Source organism: Schistocerca americana, chromosome 5 (genome assembly GCF_021461395.2).
Source record: "Schistocerca americana isolate TAMUIC-IGC-003095 chromosome 5, iqSchAmer2.1, whole genome shotgun sequence".
Taxonomy (NCBI): Eukaryota; Metazoa; Arthropoda; class Insecta; order Orthoptera; family Acrididae; genus Schistocerca; species Schistocerca americana.
Window position 1 is genome coordinate 235,278,258 of NC_060123.1, and position 17,928 is coordinate 235,296,185.

Here is a 17,928-nt window from a genome sequence, read left to right on the forward strand (position 1 = left end):
CTAATGGATCTATGGACAGCCCTGAACAATTCATGGAGTAAATTCGCTCCAGCATTACTTCAGACATTAGTTGAGTCCATGCCATGTTGTGCTGTGGCACTTCTGTATGTTGATGGGGGGCCCTACATGATATTAGGCAGGTGTATCAGTTTCTTTGGCTCTTCAATGTATATATTGATAAGACAATTAGCTTTTTATTCTTGTCCTCAGTTTTTATCACTATGGCAAATGATTCAAAATGTTTCTCACTATTTAGATGGCTCACTTCTGTTTTTGCTTTAAATTGTAATCTTGGTTTTCTGTAAAATGTGTAGTTTGTCATTTTTATAGAAATGGTGGCAGTAACACAATGATAATTTAAATATGCTTTTGTTTATAAGACTCACTTTCCTTGCACCAGTGTTCAGATAAACAAATACACGAGACATCAGTAAAATTGTTTAAAGCTGGTTCTAAATCCAACACTTTGTTCTTGCGGCACTGTATATTTTGACACATTACCATTTGGGGAGCAAAATAACTGATGATGGTCGAAGTAGAGAGGATATAAAATGTAGAGTGGCAATGGCAAGGAAAGTGTTTTTAAAGAAGAAAAATTTGTTAACATCGAGTATAGATTTAAATGTCAGGAAGTCGTTTCTGAAAGTATTTGTATGGAGTGTAGCCATGTATGGAACTGAAACGTGGACGATAAATAGCTTAGACAAGAAGAGAATAGAAGCTTTCGAAATGTGGTGCTACAGAAGAATGCTGAAGATTAGATGGGTTGATCACATAACTAATGAGGAGGTATTGAATAGAATTGGGGAAAAGAGGAGCTTGTGGCACAACTTGACTAGAAGAACGGATCGGTTGGTAGGACATGTTCTGAGACATCGAGGGATCACCCATTTAATATTGGAGGGCAGCATGGAGGGTAAAAATCGTAGAGGGAGACCAAGAGATGAATACACTCAGCAGATTCAGATGGATGTAGGCTGCAGTAGGTACTGGGAGATGAATAAACTTGCACAGGATAGAGTAGCATGGAGAGCTGCATCAAGCCAGTCTCAGGACTGAGGACCACAACAACAACAACAACACTGAACATTTAGCAAGTATTTTTGTTTTGTCATTACTAGGTGATATGCTTCTTTTTTTCTATGTTTGTCACTTATCTCAAAACTGTTCTGCAACAGAGAATGGTATCCATTACACACTGCACAAATGCATCCTGTTCAAGGCAGCAATTTGATCTTATGTCATTATCTTATTTGGAATTAGCACCTGTCATCACATCTGAGTTCAGCAGTGCTGACTCTGGTAGATTGCAAGTATGGAACACTTAGCTTTGTTGTTGAAGGCATTGAAACTGTGTAGTTGTCTTCTGCAGGCTCATAGTACCATCTTTGCAGTTAATGATAAAATGGAATCAATTGTCAGAAATAATGAGCCAGCTGTCCTTTTTAACAGTACACTGGAATCCCTTAAGCTTCTTTGCCCACATGTTTTACCAACTGTATCCAATTGACACTAGTATTGAGCAACATCATATCAGCACCTTTTATATACACGTGTGCATCTACTACACCAACCAAGTTTCTGATCTCTTTCATTTTCTGTGGCAAAACTGGCGCACTGCTATTAAAATAATGTAATCCTTACATTTCAAGCTCTTAACACAGATCACCAATAAAAGATAAAGTTTATGCTGAATACAAAACATAAGTTTGTAATTTTCATATTATATTTCTACTTCTCTGGAATGAGCAATAATCATAAAAGTATAATTTAGCATTTCTGTTTTTAACAGTGCAAGGAAGTTGACCTCACCAGGTGTTTTGTAAATTTAATTCAGACTTACAGTATAATGTCCACCTTTTTCTAAAAGCAGATTTCCAGGTTTATATATTTTTTCAGTGTTACAAAATGCAGAATCTGATGGTAGTGTCAGTACCTATTTAAATAAAGTGTGTTTAGATTTTTGATTTGAGACAAAAGTAATGTATTTAATACTCAGAGTACAGCTTAACACAATAAGTTCAATGTGAAAACTGCATACACTAAATTTTCTAATGTGCTATAAATTCTCAAAAAGTAATCACCTTTTATAAATGTGTGTATTTTGAAGCAAAATATTTCATCAAATTATGTGCCAGTTTGTAAGCTGTAACAGTTTCAATGGCTTTTCAGTTTCTTACACAATATTTGGTCATCATTAAACCAAATCAAATATTGCTCGAACAGTCCACAGGTGTACTGCTGGTGCATAGTGTCCAATGGACACAGTATTTCGGCAATCAGACATGTCACCATTGTCAGGTGCGATAACAAACAGAGCTCCTGACAGCGGACGGCCATCTTAAATTCCCTCCCCCTGCGAGGCACTTACCCGCAGTCCGTGCCTGCGACCGTGCATTGCCAGTCACTGAGATGCTGGCGCCAGCTTCTGTGGTGGCATCGGTGTAATTGCCATGTCAGCTCATTCGTTTTCTTTGCTGAGCGTCTTTTTAATTAGTCTCATTGCTGGTTCCCATGTCTTGCTCAGTTTATAGCCACAGTCTCAGTTGATGAGTCCGACCCTGGTATGAATTTCGATAGCCCCTCTAACAACACTGTCCCATTATTTAGATGTCTGTGCCAAGACCCTCCTGTGCTGGTAGTCTATTTTGTGATTTTCGGACAAACAGTGCTCTGCGACTGCCTACTTGTTGGGATACCCAAGTCAAGTGTGCCTCTGATGTTCTCGGAAACTGTCTTCGATGGTTTGCACTGTCTGTCCAATATAAGTCTTCCCACACTGACGCAGAATCTGGTATATGCCAGCCTTCCGCAAACTGAGATTGTCTTTGACACTTCCCAATAATTCTCGTGCTTTATTGGGTGGCAAAAGACAGTTCCTACTCAGTGTTTCCTCAATATTCGTCCTATTTTCCCTGATAGTGCGCCAGTATATGGTACACAGGCAGTGGCTATATCTTTGTCTGCGACCTCTTCCACCAGGTATTTGGCCAGCAGAATTACTAAGCCATTATGTGGGTAAATGCCCTCATCAAGTTCGTAATTCTGTGGATTTCATAAATCTTCTTGACAACTTCAAGCTGAAAGAATGAAATGTCCTGGTGAGTTTTGACATTGTTTCATTATTTACCAGGGTACCTCTTCAAGAGTCAGTTGTGCTTATTGCACCGAAATTTGACGAGAAGACGACTGACCTTTTCAGACACATTCTGACCTCCACTTATCTTCTATTTAATGGAGGTACTATGAACAAACAGAATAACTATATGCAGTACTTCGAGGAGGAAGCTTTGGCATTATCATAATGAAAACCTACTTGTTTTCTCAATTATCTGGATGACATGTTCATGATCTGGCCCCATGCAAGGGACAAGCTTCTAGACTTCCTTACACACCTGAACTTCCTACATCCGAACATCAAATTCACTATGGGGACCAAAGCAGAAAGAAGATTACTATTCCTGGATGTCATGGTCAAATGAAGAGCGGATGGCACCCTGGGCCACGGGGTATACAGGAAGAAAATGCACACCAACCTGTATTTGCATGTGGATAGCTGCCACCACCCTTCGCAGAGGAATGGGCTGCTAAAAACACTGGTGAACAAGGCGCACACCATCTCTAATGCAGAGAGTCTACCTCATGAGCTGGAACACCTCAAAACTGTATTCCAGAAAAATGGGTACTCGGAATGGCAGATCAGATGCGGTCTCCGCCCAGTCTCTACAGTGCAGCGTAGGGAGATGGAAGAAGTTGTGGAGGAAGGGATAGCCGCTGCCTATATACCGTATACTGGCACACTATCGGGGAAAGTAGGATGAATATTGTGGAAACACCAAGTAGGAACAGTCTTTTGTCCACCCAATAAGGCATGAGCATTATGTGGAAGGGTCAAAGACAATCTCGGTTTGCAGAAGGCCAGCATATACCAGATTCTGTGTCAGTGTGGGAAGACTTATATTGGAAAGACAGTACGCAGAATCGAAATTGTTGTTGAGGACATCAGAGGCACACTTGACTTTGGCACCCCAACAAGTTGGCGGTCGCAGAGCGTTGTTTGTCCGAAAATCACAAAATGGACTACCAACATAGCAGGGTCTTGGCACAGACATCTGAATACTGGGACAGCGTCATTAGAGAGGCTATTGAAATTCATACCAGGGATGGGTTCATCAACCTAGATTGCAGATAACCTCAGCCAGGCATGGGAACCAACACTGAGTCTAATTAAAAAGTAGCTCAGCAAAGAAAATGAATGAGCAACCAGGTCGGATGAGGCAATTACACCGATGCCACCACAGATGCTGACGCCAGTGTCTCAGTGATTGCCAACCTGTGGCCACAGCCTCAGACTGCAGAGAGAACACCTCAAAGGGGGAGGGAATTTAAGATGGCCGCCCACCCTCAGGAGCTCAGTTCGTCAACACACCTGACGACAGCCACATGTATGATCTCCAAAATATTGTGCCTGTTGGACACTATGGACCGGGAGTATACCCATGGACTGTTCAAGCAAGAAATATGCTGGAAGAAACTGAAGAATCCAAAATCAAATGTTATTCACAATTTAAATGTATTTCAGTATATCATTTAAAAAAGATACTTACATTTTTTTAAGAGATTAGGGGAACAGGTATAACTGAAAAAGGGAGAAGCATTGCTGACAAATAGCTATCTTATTTTATTTTCAGCACGTCACATCTGAATGATGCATATCACTGCTGTAATGTATAAAGAGAAACCTGGAGACCCCTGTGCTGTAATGTATAAAGAGAAACCTCTCTTCAAGACAAAGAGGTGAAATTTGTAAAAGAGATCTTTACTGCTTTCTGATGATCAACCCAGTCCTAAAACTAGTTGGGCTGAAATAAATCATTCATTTAAAAAGTATGGCTAGTTGCAGTTTTTTCTTCTGTGTTAAATTGCTTTTCAATCCAATTACATGTTTGATAATTTTCAGGTGTATAACAAAGTCACATTGTGAAAAACTGCACATGATAATTGATGTCAGATTAGTGACAAAAAAAATTTGATTAAGCTATTACTTAGCAAATCATAATAATAAAAAATATTTTTTGTTGTTGGTCTGTATGACTTGTTTCCAGTAGGGCAAGCTACAGATATTTCTCAAAAAAAAAAAAGTTCAAATGGCTCTGAGCACTATGGAACTTAACTTCTGAGTTCATCAGTCCCCTAGAACTTCGAACTATTTAAACCTAACTAACCTAACATCCATGCCCGAGGCAGGATTCGAACCTGTGACTGTAGCAGTCACACGGTTCCAGACTGTGGTGCCTAGACCCTCTCGGCCACCCCAGCCAGCAGATATTTCTCACTATTTCTTCCTTTGACATCAATAAATCCATTGCCACTGTGAACTAGTCATCCTGTATCAACCACACCTCGAAAAATTCAATCACATCCTTCACCACAGCTGTCACTGTCTCTTGCCATCCCCTCAGATCAGGTTTATCCTATCTAAAATCCTATTTTTAATTACTCATACTAGGATTTTGTCACCTATTCAACTAATTTAATGTAGAATTTGAGTCCATCACTGTCGCATACCTGGTCGTATCCTGCACACCAGGGGTGATTTCTGTATCCATACTCTGCAAACCACTGTCAAGCTTATGGCAGAGGACACTTGCCATTGTAGAGTGAGCACAGAATAACATGGCTGGTAAATTTGTAGTTGGTAGGGCAAGTGTGGGGAGAGCAATAATGGTAGAGGTTGCAAACAGGCAGTTGGCACACTGCAGGGGAAGTGCAGAGTGCTGGAGGCAAGTGCCCCTCTAAACTGAGCCTTATCTCATATTTTTCGTAAATATTAAGTGGAGCATCTCCCACATTCACACTTATGGGAAAAAAAGGACAGGTATACACTCGCGCGCGCGTGCGCGCGCGCGCACACACACACACACACACACACACACATATCCATCCGCACATAACAGACACAAGCAGACATATCCTTTACATATATGTGTGTTCTTTGTCAAAAGTATGGTGACAATATTTATGACAGGTTGCTGGAATGTACTCGTTTAAGGAGGGATGGTGAAGATTAGCAGTGCAGGAGGAATGAGGGAAGTACTGGAATGCAGGGGAGAAAGGAAGGAGGAGATGGAGGGGGGGGGGGGGGGGGGGGGGGGCAGGTGGTTTTCAATAATAGGTAGGTAAGTCTTTCCGCTCCCGGGATTGGAATGACTCCTTACCCTCTCCCTTAAAACCCACATCCATTCGTCTTTCCCTCTCCTTCCCTCTTTCCTGATGTAGCAACCGTTGGTTGCGAAAGCTTGAATTTTGTGTGTGTGTTTGTTTGTGTGTCTATCAACATACCAATGCTTTCGTTACATCATCTTAGTTCTTAGAGTATATATGTAGTTAGACAACTCAAATGGTCAAATGGTGGTAGCTTCTCTGAGAGAGAGTGCTATTTTCTGAGCTATTATATTTGTGTATATGCACACCATCAGTCAGCTGCAAATGGGTAGTTGCCTTTCCTCACATAGTTTGTTACTTAGGTTCTTGAATCCATTATCATTATGTTTAGACAACAGTTGTTATTTTGAAATCTATTATTTTACATTTTGTTTTCACTAAAAAATTATAACTATGGCCATGTGCCAGATTTTTTTCTCTCATAGTATGTACATTTCATAATGATTTTGGACTCTACCAACTGTTTAACTAATAACAGTATCAAGACAATTAATGTAGCAGAGTGAAAATGGAATCAGTACAACTAAACAGGTATAATAAAATAAGTTTTATTCACATTTATGAAATTCAGAGAATGGAATTCCAAGTATTTACTTAAAGTTCATTTGTTAAGTACATAAATACATCTTGTTCTGGGCATTTTTAAATAATTGGTGTGAAATTTACTAGTCTTGCAACATCTTTGCTTTTCACCATGGTTTCATAGTCCTTCCCGACAGGGTAAATTCTGAGGTTCTCCTTGCAAAGCTGCAAAAATAAATGGAAAACATGAAATTCTTAATATGTAAATCAAATATTATTGACAATATATTACTTTTGCACTGTAGCCCAAAGTGAAACTAGAATCAAATAAAGAAAGATAAAAACCTCCTACAGATAGATATCTACAAAAGCTAAAAGAGTCACAAGGTTCTAGAGCAAAGAGTTCCTTTTTGTAGTAAATGTGTGATGTAAGGGTTGCAGAAAATAATTAAATCCAAGATGTGGGCAGGAAACATAAAATCAATTTTTTCACTATGTTTCATAATTTCCATAAAGAGGTAGAACTGTTGTGGATGTGTAAAAATTCAAGGTATAGTTTAACAAAAGACTAGCAAGTCATAGAAAATTTAAGATGTTCAGCATATCGATGGCACTCTTCTGTGACTCAGGCAAACCTGTGACCATTAGTGCCACTACTCTTTGTGTATATTCAATATCTCCTGTTAGTCCTATTTGGTATTAGTTTTGAATGATATTCTAGAATGGGTAACACAACTGTTTCGTATACCATATTGTTTCTAGAGTGGCTGCATTTCCCCATTTTCTCATTATCCTACCACTGACTGTTATGTACTTTACCTTTAGATGAGTCTGTGTGGTAATTCGATTTCATATCCCTACAAACTATTACACCTAGGTGCTTACGTGTGTTTACTGGTTCCAATTGTAACCACTAGTATTTAGTCATGGGATAATATGTTTTGTGCATCTCGTGAAATGCACAGTTTACCATTTCTGAACATATGAAGCAGGTTGACGATCTTTGTATCACTGAATCTTATCAAGATTTGACTGGATATTTGTGCAGCTTTTTGCAGCTAGTATTTTATTATAGATAACTGTATCATCTGTTAAATGTCTGATGTTACTGTTAACATTGTCCATCAGGTTACTAATATATAATATGAACTTTTATCTGTGATGTGCCTGAAGTCAAAGAAATGAGGTGCTAGTTATTAATGATAACAATGGATATATGCAAATGGACAAGGAAAGAGTTCTGGACAGACTGAAAAGATGCTGAACGCTGAAGATCCTGAAAATGTTTTCCCAAAAGGAAGAATTGCAGAGAGTATAGAGGAAGAAGAAATTGAAGTGACTCAGCAGGATGTAAACAGAGCAATTAAGAAACTGAAGAATAATAATGCACCAGGAGAAGATAGGATAGCGGCAGAAATGTTGAAGGCAGTAAGTGAACACTTCAGAAAGAGAGATCCAATCTCATACATGATGTATGGAGACTGGACGAAAGGCAAAAAAGTGGAAGTCAGATACAATTTTCCCATTGCAGAAACGGATCAGTAATTGTAGAGGTATTTCTCTGCTAAGCATACTACACAAAGTTTTATAATTAATAATTCTTGAAAAGCTGAAGACTTTTGCTGAAGATACTGTCAGAGAGGAACAGGTAGATTTTTGGGCAAGAAGACCAACCATAAGTCAAATTTTCACCATGACCCAAGTCTGGTAAAAGTTCTGGGAATTGAAGCATCACTTCCTGGTAACATTAGTAGATTTCTAAAAGGCTTATTATACTATACACAGATTAAATATATATAACATCCTCAGGAAGTTTGCCATACCAAGGAAGTTAATTAACTTGATGCAGATGTATACAACAGAGACGAAAGCCAAGGTGAAAAACCAGGGGGGCTGCCAAGGAATTCCACATCAGGAATATATGAGACAAGGTGATGTCATTTCATTGATGCTTTTTATTTTGATCCTGGAGAAAGTAATTCATGAAATGAAAAGAGAAGGAAAATGGGTGAAGCTAAATGGAAGGACACAGTTACTGGGATATGCAGACAACATTGCAACTGTAGCAGAATCAGAGGAAGACATGGCAGAAACTGTAGGAGACTTAGCAAAGAATTCCAGAAAGACTGGGCAAAGGATTAGTACAGAGAAGACTGAAGTGATAGGTGTATCCAGAGAAACCCCTAATAATGCTCCATTACTGGTAAGAATATGAAACATAGCCAGAGTGGAAATTTTTAAACACCTTGTTCAATGGGTATAATAACCTAAACCAAGAAATTAATCAATGTAATGTCAATGTGTCTAACCCTTATTTTGGTCAAAATCAGATAATATCACAAGAAAAACATGTCACTTACAACCAAATTAAGGCCTATAATGCAGTTATAGTATCAGTGTTTTTCAGGTGGGACAGAAATGTTAAGCACACAAAAAAGATGAATGATATTTGATGTTGATATTGAAACAGAAAATCATGAGAAGCATGTTTGAGCCAATCCATGAAAAGTACACCTGGAGATGTGGAAAGAACCAGTACCTTTACATGTGACTGCCTTAATTCATAGATCTGAGGACATCATGCGAGAAAAGTGGGAGTTGGATTTTGCATGACTGATGTTTTGGAATTCAGGGTGGGTTGAGAGTCCTCATCTTGGACTCAAAATATGTTCTAAAACTCTACAAAAGATGCACGTCAATGGTGCTGGATAGCAGATAATAGTTTTTATGGCTGTTGCCCTTCTAGTAGATGAAAGTGATCTGTCATTTCTTCTAGCCACTGAGCACAGATTTATGTTCAAGAAATCTATAATATTCTGGAGCTAAGATAGTGGCTAACTCAGCAGCAAATTTCATACAGTTGAAAGAGATTCCATTAGCCGCTGTGGTCACTGTCACTTATCTTTCCAGTGATGAGCTAATTAAACTAGAGCAGTATTTCTTGACTGCCCTTCATAAAAGGACATTTGAATACAGTTCCTGCTTTTGCTTTGTTACACTTAATTTTCAGTTCCTGTGTGAGCCATGAGTGTTTGGGCACTAGCTTTGGTGACACAAAAGTCTTTACTTATGACCAAAATTTCTTATATATATAACAGAGGGAAACATTCCACGTGGGAAAAATATATCTAAAAACAAAGATGATGTGACTTACCAAACGAAAGCGCTTTCTTTCGTTTGGTAAGTCACATCATCTTTGTTTTTAGATACATTTTTCCCACGTGGAATGTTTCCCTCTGTTATATTCATATCATTAATTTGAACCCAACAATTATGTTTGTTATTGACACTGTTGCATCTCAAAATCTTTTCTGTCATCTTACTTTCTCTTTCTGTTTTTGCTAGTAGTTTCACTTTGTATTCACCTTCTCCTTTTTACCATAATCTACCATACAATTTTATCCCGCCTATATATACTCAATAATATGTAGCCCACTTCCAAACCATAAACAAAAAAAATTTTTTTCCACTTTCAAAACTACCGCCGCTATAAAATCCAGCGTTTCCAGTTCACAAACAGTTCCTTTCACCTATTAAATAATCATTTCGGCTAGTTCTAATAACTTTTGCTTTATTTCAATTTTGTTTTTCCCACGTCACTGATCATTTTTAGCCGCTTCCCACAGGTTTTAACGTCATTATTTCTTCGACAGACAATTGTCAGCCGCATTTTCATAATCTGCCACCACAAAACCACTCTTTTTAATACATTTACACGCAGTTTTTTCGAAATTTTCCCAAATTTCTCCACCCTTTAACGTGTTCAGGCGGCAACACAAGCACATAACCTCTGCGAACATCATTGTTTACCAACCCAAGTTCACCACAGGATCAACATAGCTCAGCTTTAACCAACACTTTTTCGACTTTTTTCACACCAGATCTCCAGTTGCTTTCTAGTTCACCTTTATCTCTCCCCATATATTTTTATTTTCATTTCAGCCTCATGTTACACTTTCCACCTTCTAATACCATGCCACCCTCACAACATCCCCACATCGACCCCATTAAATTTTATTAACATTCCCTCCGCAAACATGCCTTCTCCCTAGCCAGATTATGCTCCCATATTTTATTTACTCAGGCTTGTCTGACATTTGGCATTACCCCCAAAGGCCTCACACTTAAAGTTCCCATCTCTGGCTGTAACCCTTCTTTCCATCAATCCCTATACCAGTTCCAAACTGAACAATCCATTGCCCTCACCCACCTAATCCTTCACCTACACATCAACTCAGCCAATGAACACACCCGTCAACTCCTATCCTTAACAAAAGTCCTCAATCTTTCCTCTCCCACATCCACACTGGCTGTTCAGAGCATCCTCCTACAGGACAATCACAAATTAGAACAGCATGCCACCCTCCACCTCAAAAAACTATCCAATCTCCTGGTTTCCCACCTCCAGAAAGGCAACTCACTCACCCTCCACAACCTTTCCAACAAACCTCAACCTACTCTCATTGCACACAGACCCAGTCTCTCCCATCTACTCAATCTCCCACTTCCAGCTCCACTCCCCCCAACACCTCAAAATTCTAGTCAACACAATCTGGAACCACAACATCCCAATTAAGTAGTTAACCTTTCCTCCAAACCTCTCTCCCAATCCAAAACCTCTGTCCTATCCAAAGGCCTCACCTTCAGCCCTACTCCCAAATTCAACCAAACAGCCCTCGTCAAAGATTTACTGTCCTACACTCGTACTCTCTGCTGGAAATATCACTTTGCCATGAAGAAAAATGATCCTAATTATACACCTAATGATCCAACTCCTCAAGACACTATCCAAATTGAACCCTGCCTGGAACAGTTCCGTCCTCCGTCACAGCGGGACCCACCTCCTCTTCCTCAAAATCACCCTCTCCAAACCTTCCAGGAATTTCTCACTTCCAGCCTTGCCTGTCAATCCTTCTTAAAAAAACCTTAATCCTACTCCCAACATCACCACTGCTGAAGCCCAAGCTATCCGTGATCTGAAGGCTGACCGATCCATCGTCATTCTTCCGGCAGAAAAGGGTTCCACGACCGTGGTACTTGATCGTCGGGAGTATGTGGCTGAGGGACTGCGTCAGCTTTCATACAACACTACATACAAAGTTTGCCAAGGTAATCCCATTCCTGATGTCCAGGCAGAGCTTCAAGGAATCCTCAGAACCTTAGGCCCCCTACAAAACCTTTCACCTGACTACATCAACCTCCTGACCCCACCGACACCCTGCACCCCTGCCCTCTACCTTCTTCCTAAAATTCACAAACCCAATCATCCCAGCCGCCCCATTGTAGCTGGTTACCAAGCCCCCACAGAAAATAAAGTTTGTGTGTGTATATATATATTTTTTACAAGGTCTTTCTTTTGATAAGACTTTTCTATGGTAGTCGTAGAAGGTTCTGTTTATTGCCTGTCTGGAAGACAAATGCTTTTTATTGAACATCTCTTTATATATAACTTTATGCTCCATTTTACATCCGTTGTGCAGTAATCACTGTTTTTTAGAAGTTTCTTTGCAGTGGACATATACTATGAAAGGTTTCCCCTTTATGAACTGTTCTGCTAGGTACATGCCTGTTCAGTTCTTGGGAAAGTATTGGTCTAAACTTGAGAGTTACAGTCCCTATATACACTCCTGTCTCTTGAGAAAATTGTTTCCAGAGTGTGGTTGCAAGCAAGAAACATTTAAGTTGACCTCATTCATTCCCTGCAAAAAATAAACATGGCTACTACATGGTATCTGACATGTATCCATGTGTCAGATATTGTGCTCTATATATTTTTCCAGTGAATAAATCAGTTCAACTTCAATGTTTCTTGCTGGAAACCACACTTGAAAACAGTTTTCTCAATATGTTATCAGCCCAGAGATGGAAAGTAAATAGCTGGAAGTTTAGTTTAGAACATAACTATTGTGTAAGCAGTTTTGTATTTCTGATTCACAAGTCTGAAACAACAAAATGTCGGAAGAATATGAAATCAAATATCCTATTGCTATTTTTAATAGAAGCAATTTTGGAAACTGGAAATTCTGAATACAAACTATGCACACAAATTAGATTTGTTGGATCTCACTGCAGAATAATACACAGAAAAAGTGAAATTTCTAGAAAGAGAGGTGGAGAAGGAACAAGCTGATAAAAGACAAACAACACAAAATCTCATGAACCATGGTAAAAAGTGTCACTCAAGAACAACGGAATGGATTAGGAACAGCCATTTGGAATATGTGAATGATTAACATTACAAAATTTAGATCTATTCTGAGGGCAATGCAGTTTGGTGAAACAAATGTTGTCAGCTGTATCAATGGAAAGCTAGTTACAATTTTGATTAAAAATATTTTATTTGTACCTGGACTGGTATTGGTTTTTTCCTTTTCACCATTGACCCACAGGGTTCCATGGCTACTGTCGAGCAACTATTGCAAAATCTCCTTGAACAGCAAATGCTTCTCACAGCAGCGATTCGCTATTTCGTCGCGGCGTCAAATGCAGGGCGTTTCTCGTCGTTGGCTGTACCTCCTTTTCCTCCTTACGACAAGACGGCAGAAGACTGGTCTGATTATGAAAAACATCTTCGACAGCACTTCTTGGCATTTCATGGCATTTCCTAGATTTCACCTCAAATGTGTCGGTTGTTGTCGCAATTGGTTCCTTTGAAGGATCCTGCATCTTTGTCCTTTGCTGAAATGTGCTCACTTCTGTCTGTCTATTTTCAAAAGCAAATGCATATGGTAGCCTCTCGTGTTGCCTTTTATCGTTGTCAAAAACAGCCACATCAATCCTATCACGCTTGGGCTACTGAACTTCACGGCCTGAATCAAAAGTGTCAATTTGTTACTGACGTTCACAAAGAATCCTATGCCGATTCCATGGTACGGGATGCTATTATCCGGTCGGCGCCCGACAAAGAAGTTTGGCAACATCCCCTTCAGTTGGCGAATCTGACTCTAGATGAAGTTCTCTCCATTGCGCAGTCTTTTGAAATTTCTCGTGCCATTGGGGTGCAAATAGAGGTGTGGGGTGATGTCGGGGAAATACAACCTCTGTGCGCTGTTGACGACGCGTGGCCGCAGTGCACTCCCACGTGCAGCCTCGGCCTAGCCATAAACAACCCGCTAAGAAACTGCAGCAAAACCCCCGGCAACTTCCTTCATGTCCGCGGTGTTTTACGAAACATTCATGCGAGGATTGTCTCCAATGTTGGGCTGTGTGTCACAATTGCAAAAAGAAAGGTCATGTGTCTTCCGTTTGCAAATCCGACCGCATACATGATATTCATGAACATGATGCTGATTCTGATTCTGTGTTGTCTTTCAATTGCACTTCTTCCCTTTCAGGGAAGTTATTCCTCACTGTCCAAACCCTTGGTCGAGATGTTCGCATGCAAGTGGATACCGGTTCTGCTGCTACTATAATTAATTCTCAGACGTATCTTCAGTTGGGTTCTCCACTCATGTCACCTGTCACTAGGCAATTACGGACGTACAGTGAACAGAAGATTTCTCTCTTGGGACAGTTTAATGCTGAGGTATCTTACAAATCCGTCGTTCACACTGTTCCCATATTTGTGGTCGACCAGAGCAACGCAGAAAATCTTTTTGGTTTCGATGCCTTTCGTGTTTTTGGGTTCTCCATAGATGACTGTCAATATTGTCTCTGATGCTATTCCTTATGCTCAACTGGATTCCTTGTCGACGACATATTCATCCCTTTTTTCTCCTGGGTTAGGCCGTGCAAACGACTTTGAAGCTCATATCACGCTCAAACCTACTGCTCGGCCTAAGTTTTTTCGGGCTCTGCCCCTTCCTGTGGCCCTTTGTGATCGGGTAAAACGGGAGTTGGATCGTCTTACTACTTCAGGGGTCTTGCTTCCTGTAACTTCCAGTGAGTGGTCCTCTCCTGTCGTTGTTGTTGCTAAGCCAAATTGTGATATTCGTCTCTGTGGCGATTTCAAAGCCACTGTAAATGCTCAATGCCTCATCAACACTTACCCTATGCCCCATCCTGAAGAACTGTTCACTAAACTTGCTGGGCGCCAGTATTTTTCTAAAATTGACCTGTCAGAAGCTTATCATCAACTTCCTCTCGACGCTGCTTCCCGGCAGTTTCTGGTCCTTAACACGCCTTTCGGCCTCTATCAATACCAACACTTGCCGTTCGGGGTTGCTAGCACCCCTGCTCTCTTTCAGCGATTCTTGGAACAATTATTGCTCCCTGTCCCTGGGTGTATCAATTACATGGACGACATTGTTGTCACTGGCTCCACCACTGAAGAACATCTTCCAAATCTCTGCACACTTTTTCATGTCTTACAGACTGCCGGTCTTAAGTGTAATCTTCAGAAATCACAATTTTTTCAGGCATCTATCACGTACTTGGGGTTTCAACTCTCTCGGTATGGTATTCATCCGCTTCAGCAAACTATCGCTGCGATCGATGCCCTTTGCTTCGGTGGCTCAGCCGTTGCATCGCCTGTTGCATAAAAACGTGCCTTTTCACTGGTCGCGTCATGCGAAGCGGCTTTCCAGAAATTGAAGACTATGCTGAAACAGGCCCCGTGCCTGGCTACTTATCGACCTGGCCAACATCTTGTTCTTGCCACAGACGCCTCTCAATATAGGGTCGGTGCAGTCCTTGCGCACCATTTTTCTGACGGTTCGGAACAACCCATTGCTTATGCCTCCAAAACGCTCATGGATGCCCAACAAAAGTATTCTCAAATTGAGAAAGAAGCTTTGGCCATTATTTATGCTCTTCATAAGTTTGGTGTTTTTCTCTATGGGTCAAAATTTCATCTTGTTACAGATCACAAACCACTTGTTTCCTTGTTTCATCCATCAACGTCACTTCCTGACACGGCTGCACACCGCCTCCAGCGTTGGGCTCTTTACTTGCCTCGTTTCAATTATGAGATTCATTTCTGGCCAACGGCTCAACATGCAAATGCTGATGCTCTGTCTCGCCTTCCCATGGGTCCTGATCAGGCATTCGATAGGGACGAACTTTTGTGTTTCCACCTGGATGTTGCCGAGCAGCGGGTTGTGGACGGGTTCCCCATCACTGGGGACAGGCTGGTGGCTGTTACGGGTTCTGACCCTACCCTCTCCCGGGTTTTACACTGTATTCAGAAGGGTTGGCCAGATCGCCCATCCGCTAAGACTTCTGATCCATTGTGGAACTACTACGCTTTGTGCTACCACCTCACGGCTAGGGATGGTGTTATCCTCCTCTCCACTGACAATGCTTCGCCACATGTTGTGGTACCTGCGTCTTTGCGTGCTTCGGTCTTGCGCCTCCTTCACCAAGGGCACTGGGGTGTGTCTCGCATGAAATCTCTGGCATGCCATCGTGTGTACTGGCCTGGCATCGACTCTGAAACAGCACACATGGTCACTGCCTGCGGCCCTTGTGCGTCACAGGCCGCTGCCCCGAAGTCATCTTTGTCACCGTGGCCTTCGCCTGAGAAGCCCTGGGAGCGCATTCATGATGACTTTGCGGGACCCTTTTTAGGTACTTATTGGCTCCTCGTAACTGACGCCTACTCTAACTTTCCTTTCATTGTCCGTTGCACGTCGCCTACCACCGCGGCAACCGCCAGTGCTCTCGCCCGCATTTTTTCTTTGGAAGGCCTCCCCTCTACTCTTGTTACTGATAATGGTCCGCAATTTGCCTCTTCCGAATTTGTGGATTTTTGTGCTCGTCACGGCATTATGCATGTCACCGCCCCGCCATTCCATCCACAATCCAACGGTGGGGCTGAAAGACTGGTCCGCACATTTAAGGCTCAGATGTGGAAACTTCTGACTTCTTCTGCTGCTGATGATGCGCTTCTCCAGTTTCTGGTGTCTTACTGTTTCACCCTCATGGGCGACCACAGCCCGGCTGAGCTCTTACATGGTCGACAGCCCCGCACGCTACTTCATCTTCTGCGGCCTTCCACCTCACGGCCGCGGGTGCCTTCCCTTGGCTGGTTCACCGCCGACAACCTCGTCTGGGTACGGGGATATGGCAGGCGGCCAAAATGGAGCCCGGACCGCATCTTAAGACACCATGGCAGACGCCTGTATGAAATCCAGATGGACACGGGTGTTGCAGTGCGTCATTCGGACCAGTTTCGGTCTTGTGTGCCAGAAACGCCTGTTCCGAATGCCGCTACACCACTTTTGGCGCTACCTGACGCTCGGGATCTTGGCATCTCTCAATACTCACAATGCAGCCCTCACACTGTCATCGCGATGCCAGCACAAGAACGGACGCCACCAGGAGACATGCCCATGCAGGAACCGGATGCCCATCCTCTGTCAGAGCAAATCTACTCGCCTCCTCCTCCAACGGACGCCGACACATCACCCATGTCTCCTGTCATATCAACTGGACTTGCCGCAACGGGCAGATTGGTGCAGGGGGCCCCAGCAGATTTGACCCCTACGTCTCCTGTCATCTCGACCCGTTATCATCGGGGACACTTCCGTCCGTACGGGAAGCTTCCTCCTGGAGACTTTACGGTGAGTCAAACAACGCCTATGGACGTTAGCCATCTCTGGGACACCTCCATCAAGACCAGTGCAACAATTTCAAAGGGGGGAAAAGTGTTGTGACTCGCCGATCATTCAAAGCACTGGCGCACAATTACGCGCGTCCTCTACGTGCGGCACTGTCTGCCAGCCACGCAGCAGGTGCGCCACCTAAGCGGCCAGCTGAGCAGCGGCCGCTCATTCGAATGCTAAAGTGTACACATGTCTTGCTTGTCAACTTATTCTGTGACTTATATGTGTTGTGTCGTTCTGAAATATATTTGTTAAACTTGACGTTATAACACTAGTACCTGCTGCATACCAATGCTGCCAACTGTTGAAGAGTTATGAAGGTGGAGAAATTACTTTTCAGTCAACCCTTGTATGTTGAAGGAATGAACAGTACAGATCTATAGACATCAGAATTGTGCGCCATCTGCATGGAAGGGAAGCAAACAAGACTTCCACGTTAGTAGAAGCAGACAAGAGCAGAACATCCATTGGAACTAGTACACAGTGATGACGCAGGTCCTATTACTCCCACATCTTATGATGGAAAGAGATGCAACATTACATTTATATATGATTACACTCGTTTTACAGCTGAATATGTACTACAAAATAAATCCGAAGTACTGGAATATGTTAAACAGTATGAATGAGTATAACT

General features: G+C 41.9%; 1 protein-coding gene across 1 annotated transcript in view; it reads right to left on the reverse strand.

Annotated features, from left to right (window-relative positions):
• Window positions 1–6,757: 6,757 nt before the first annotated feature.
• LOC124615980 (fatty acid synthase-like) overlaps window positions 6,758–17,928 on the reverse strand; it is a 394,674-nt gene continuing 383,503 nt past the window's right edge. Inside the window, exon 35 of the mRNA XM_047144185.1 lies at window positions 6,758–6,972. Within this exon, the coding sequence (XP_047000141.1) occupies window positions 6,868–6,972 (105 nt within the window). The 3' untranslated portion in view covers window positions 6,758–6,867. The remainder of the gene's footprint in view (window positions 6,973–17,928) is intronic.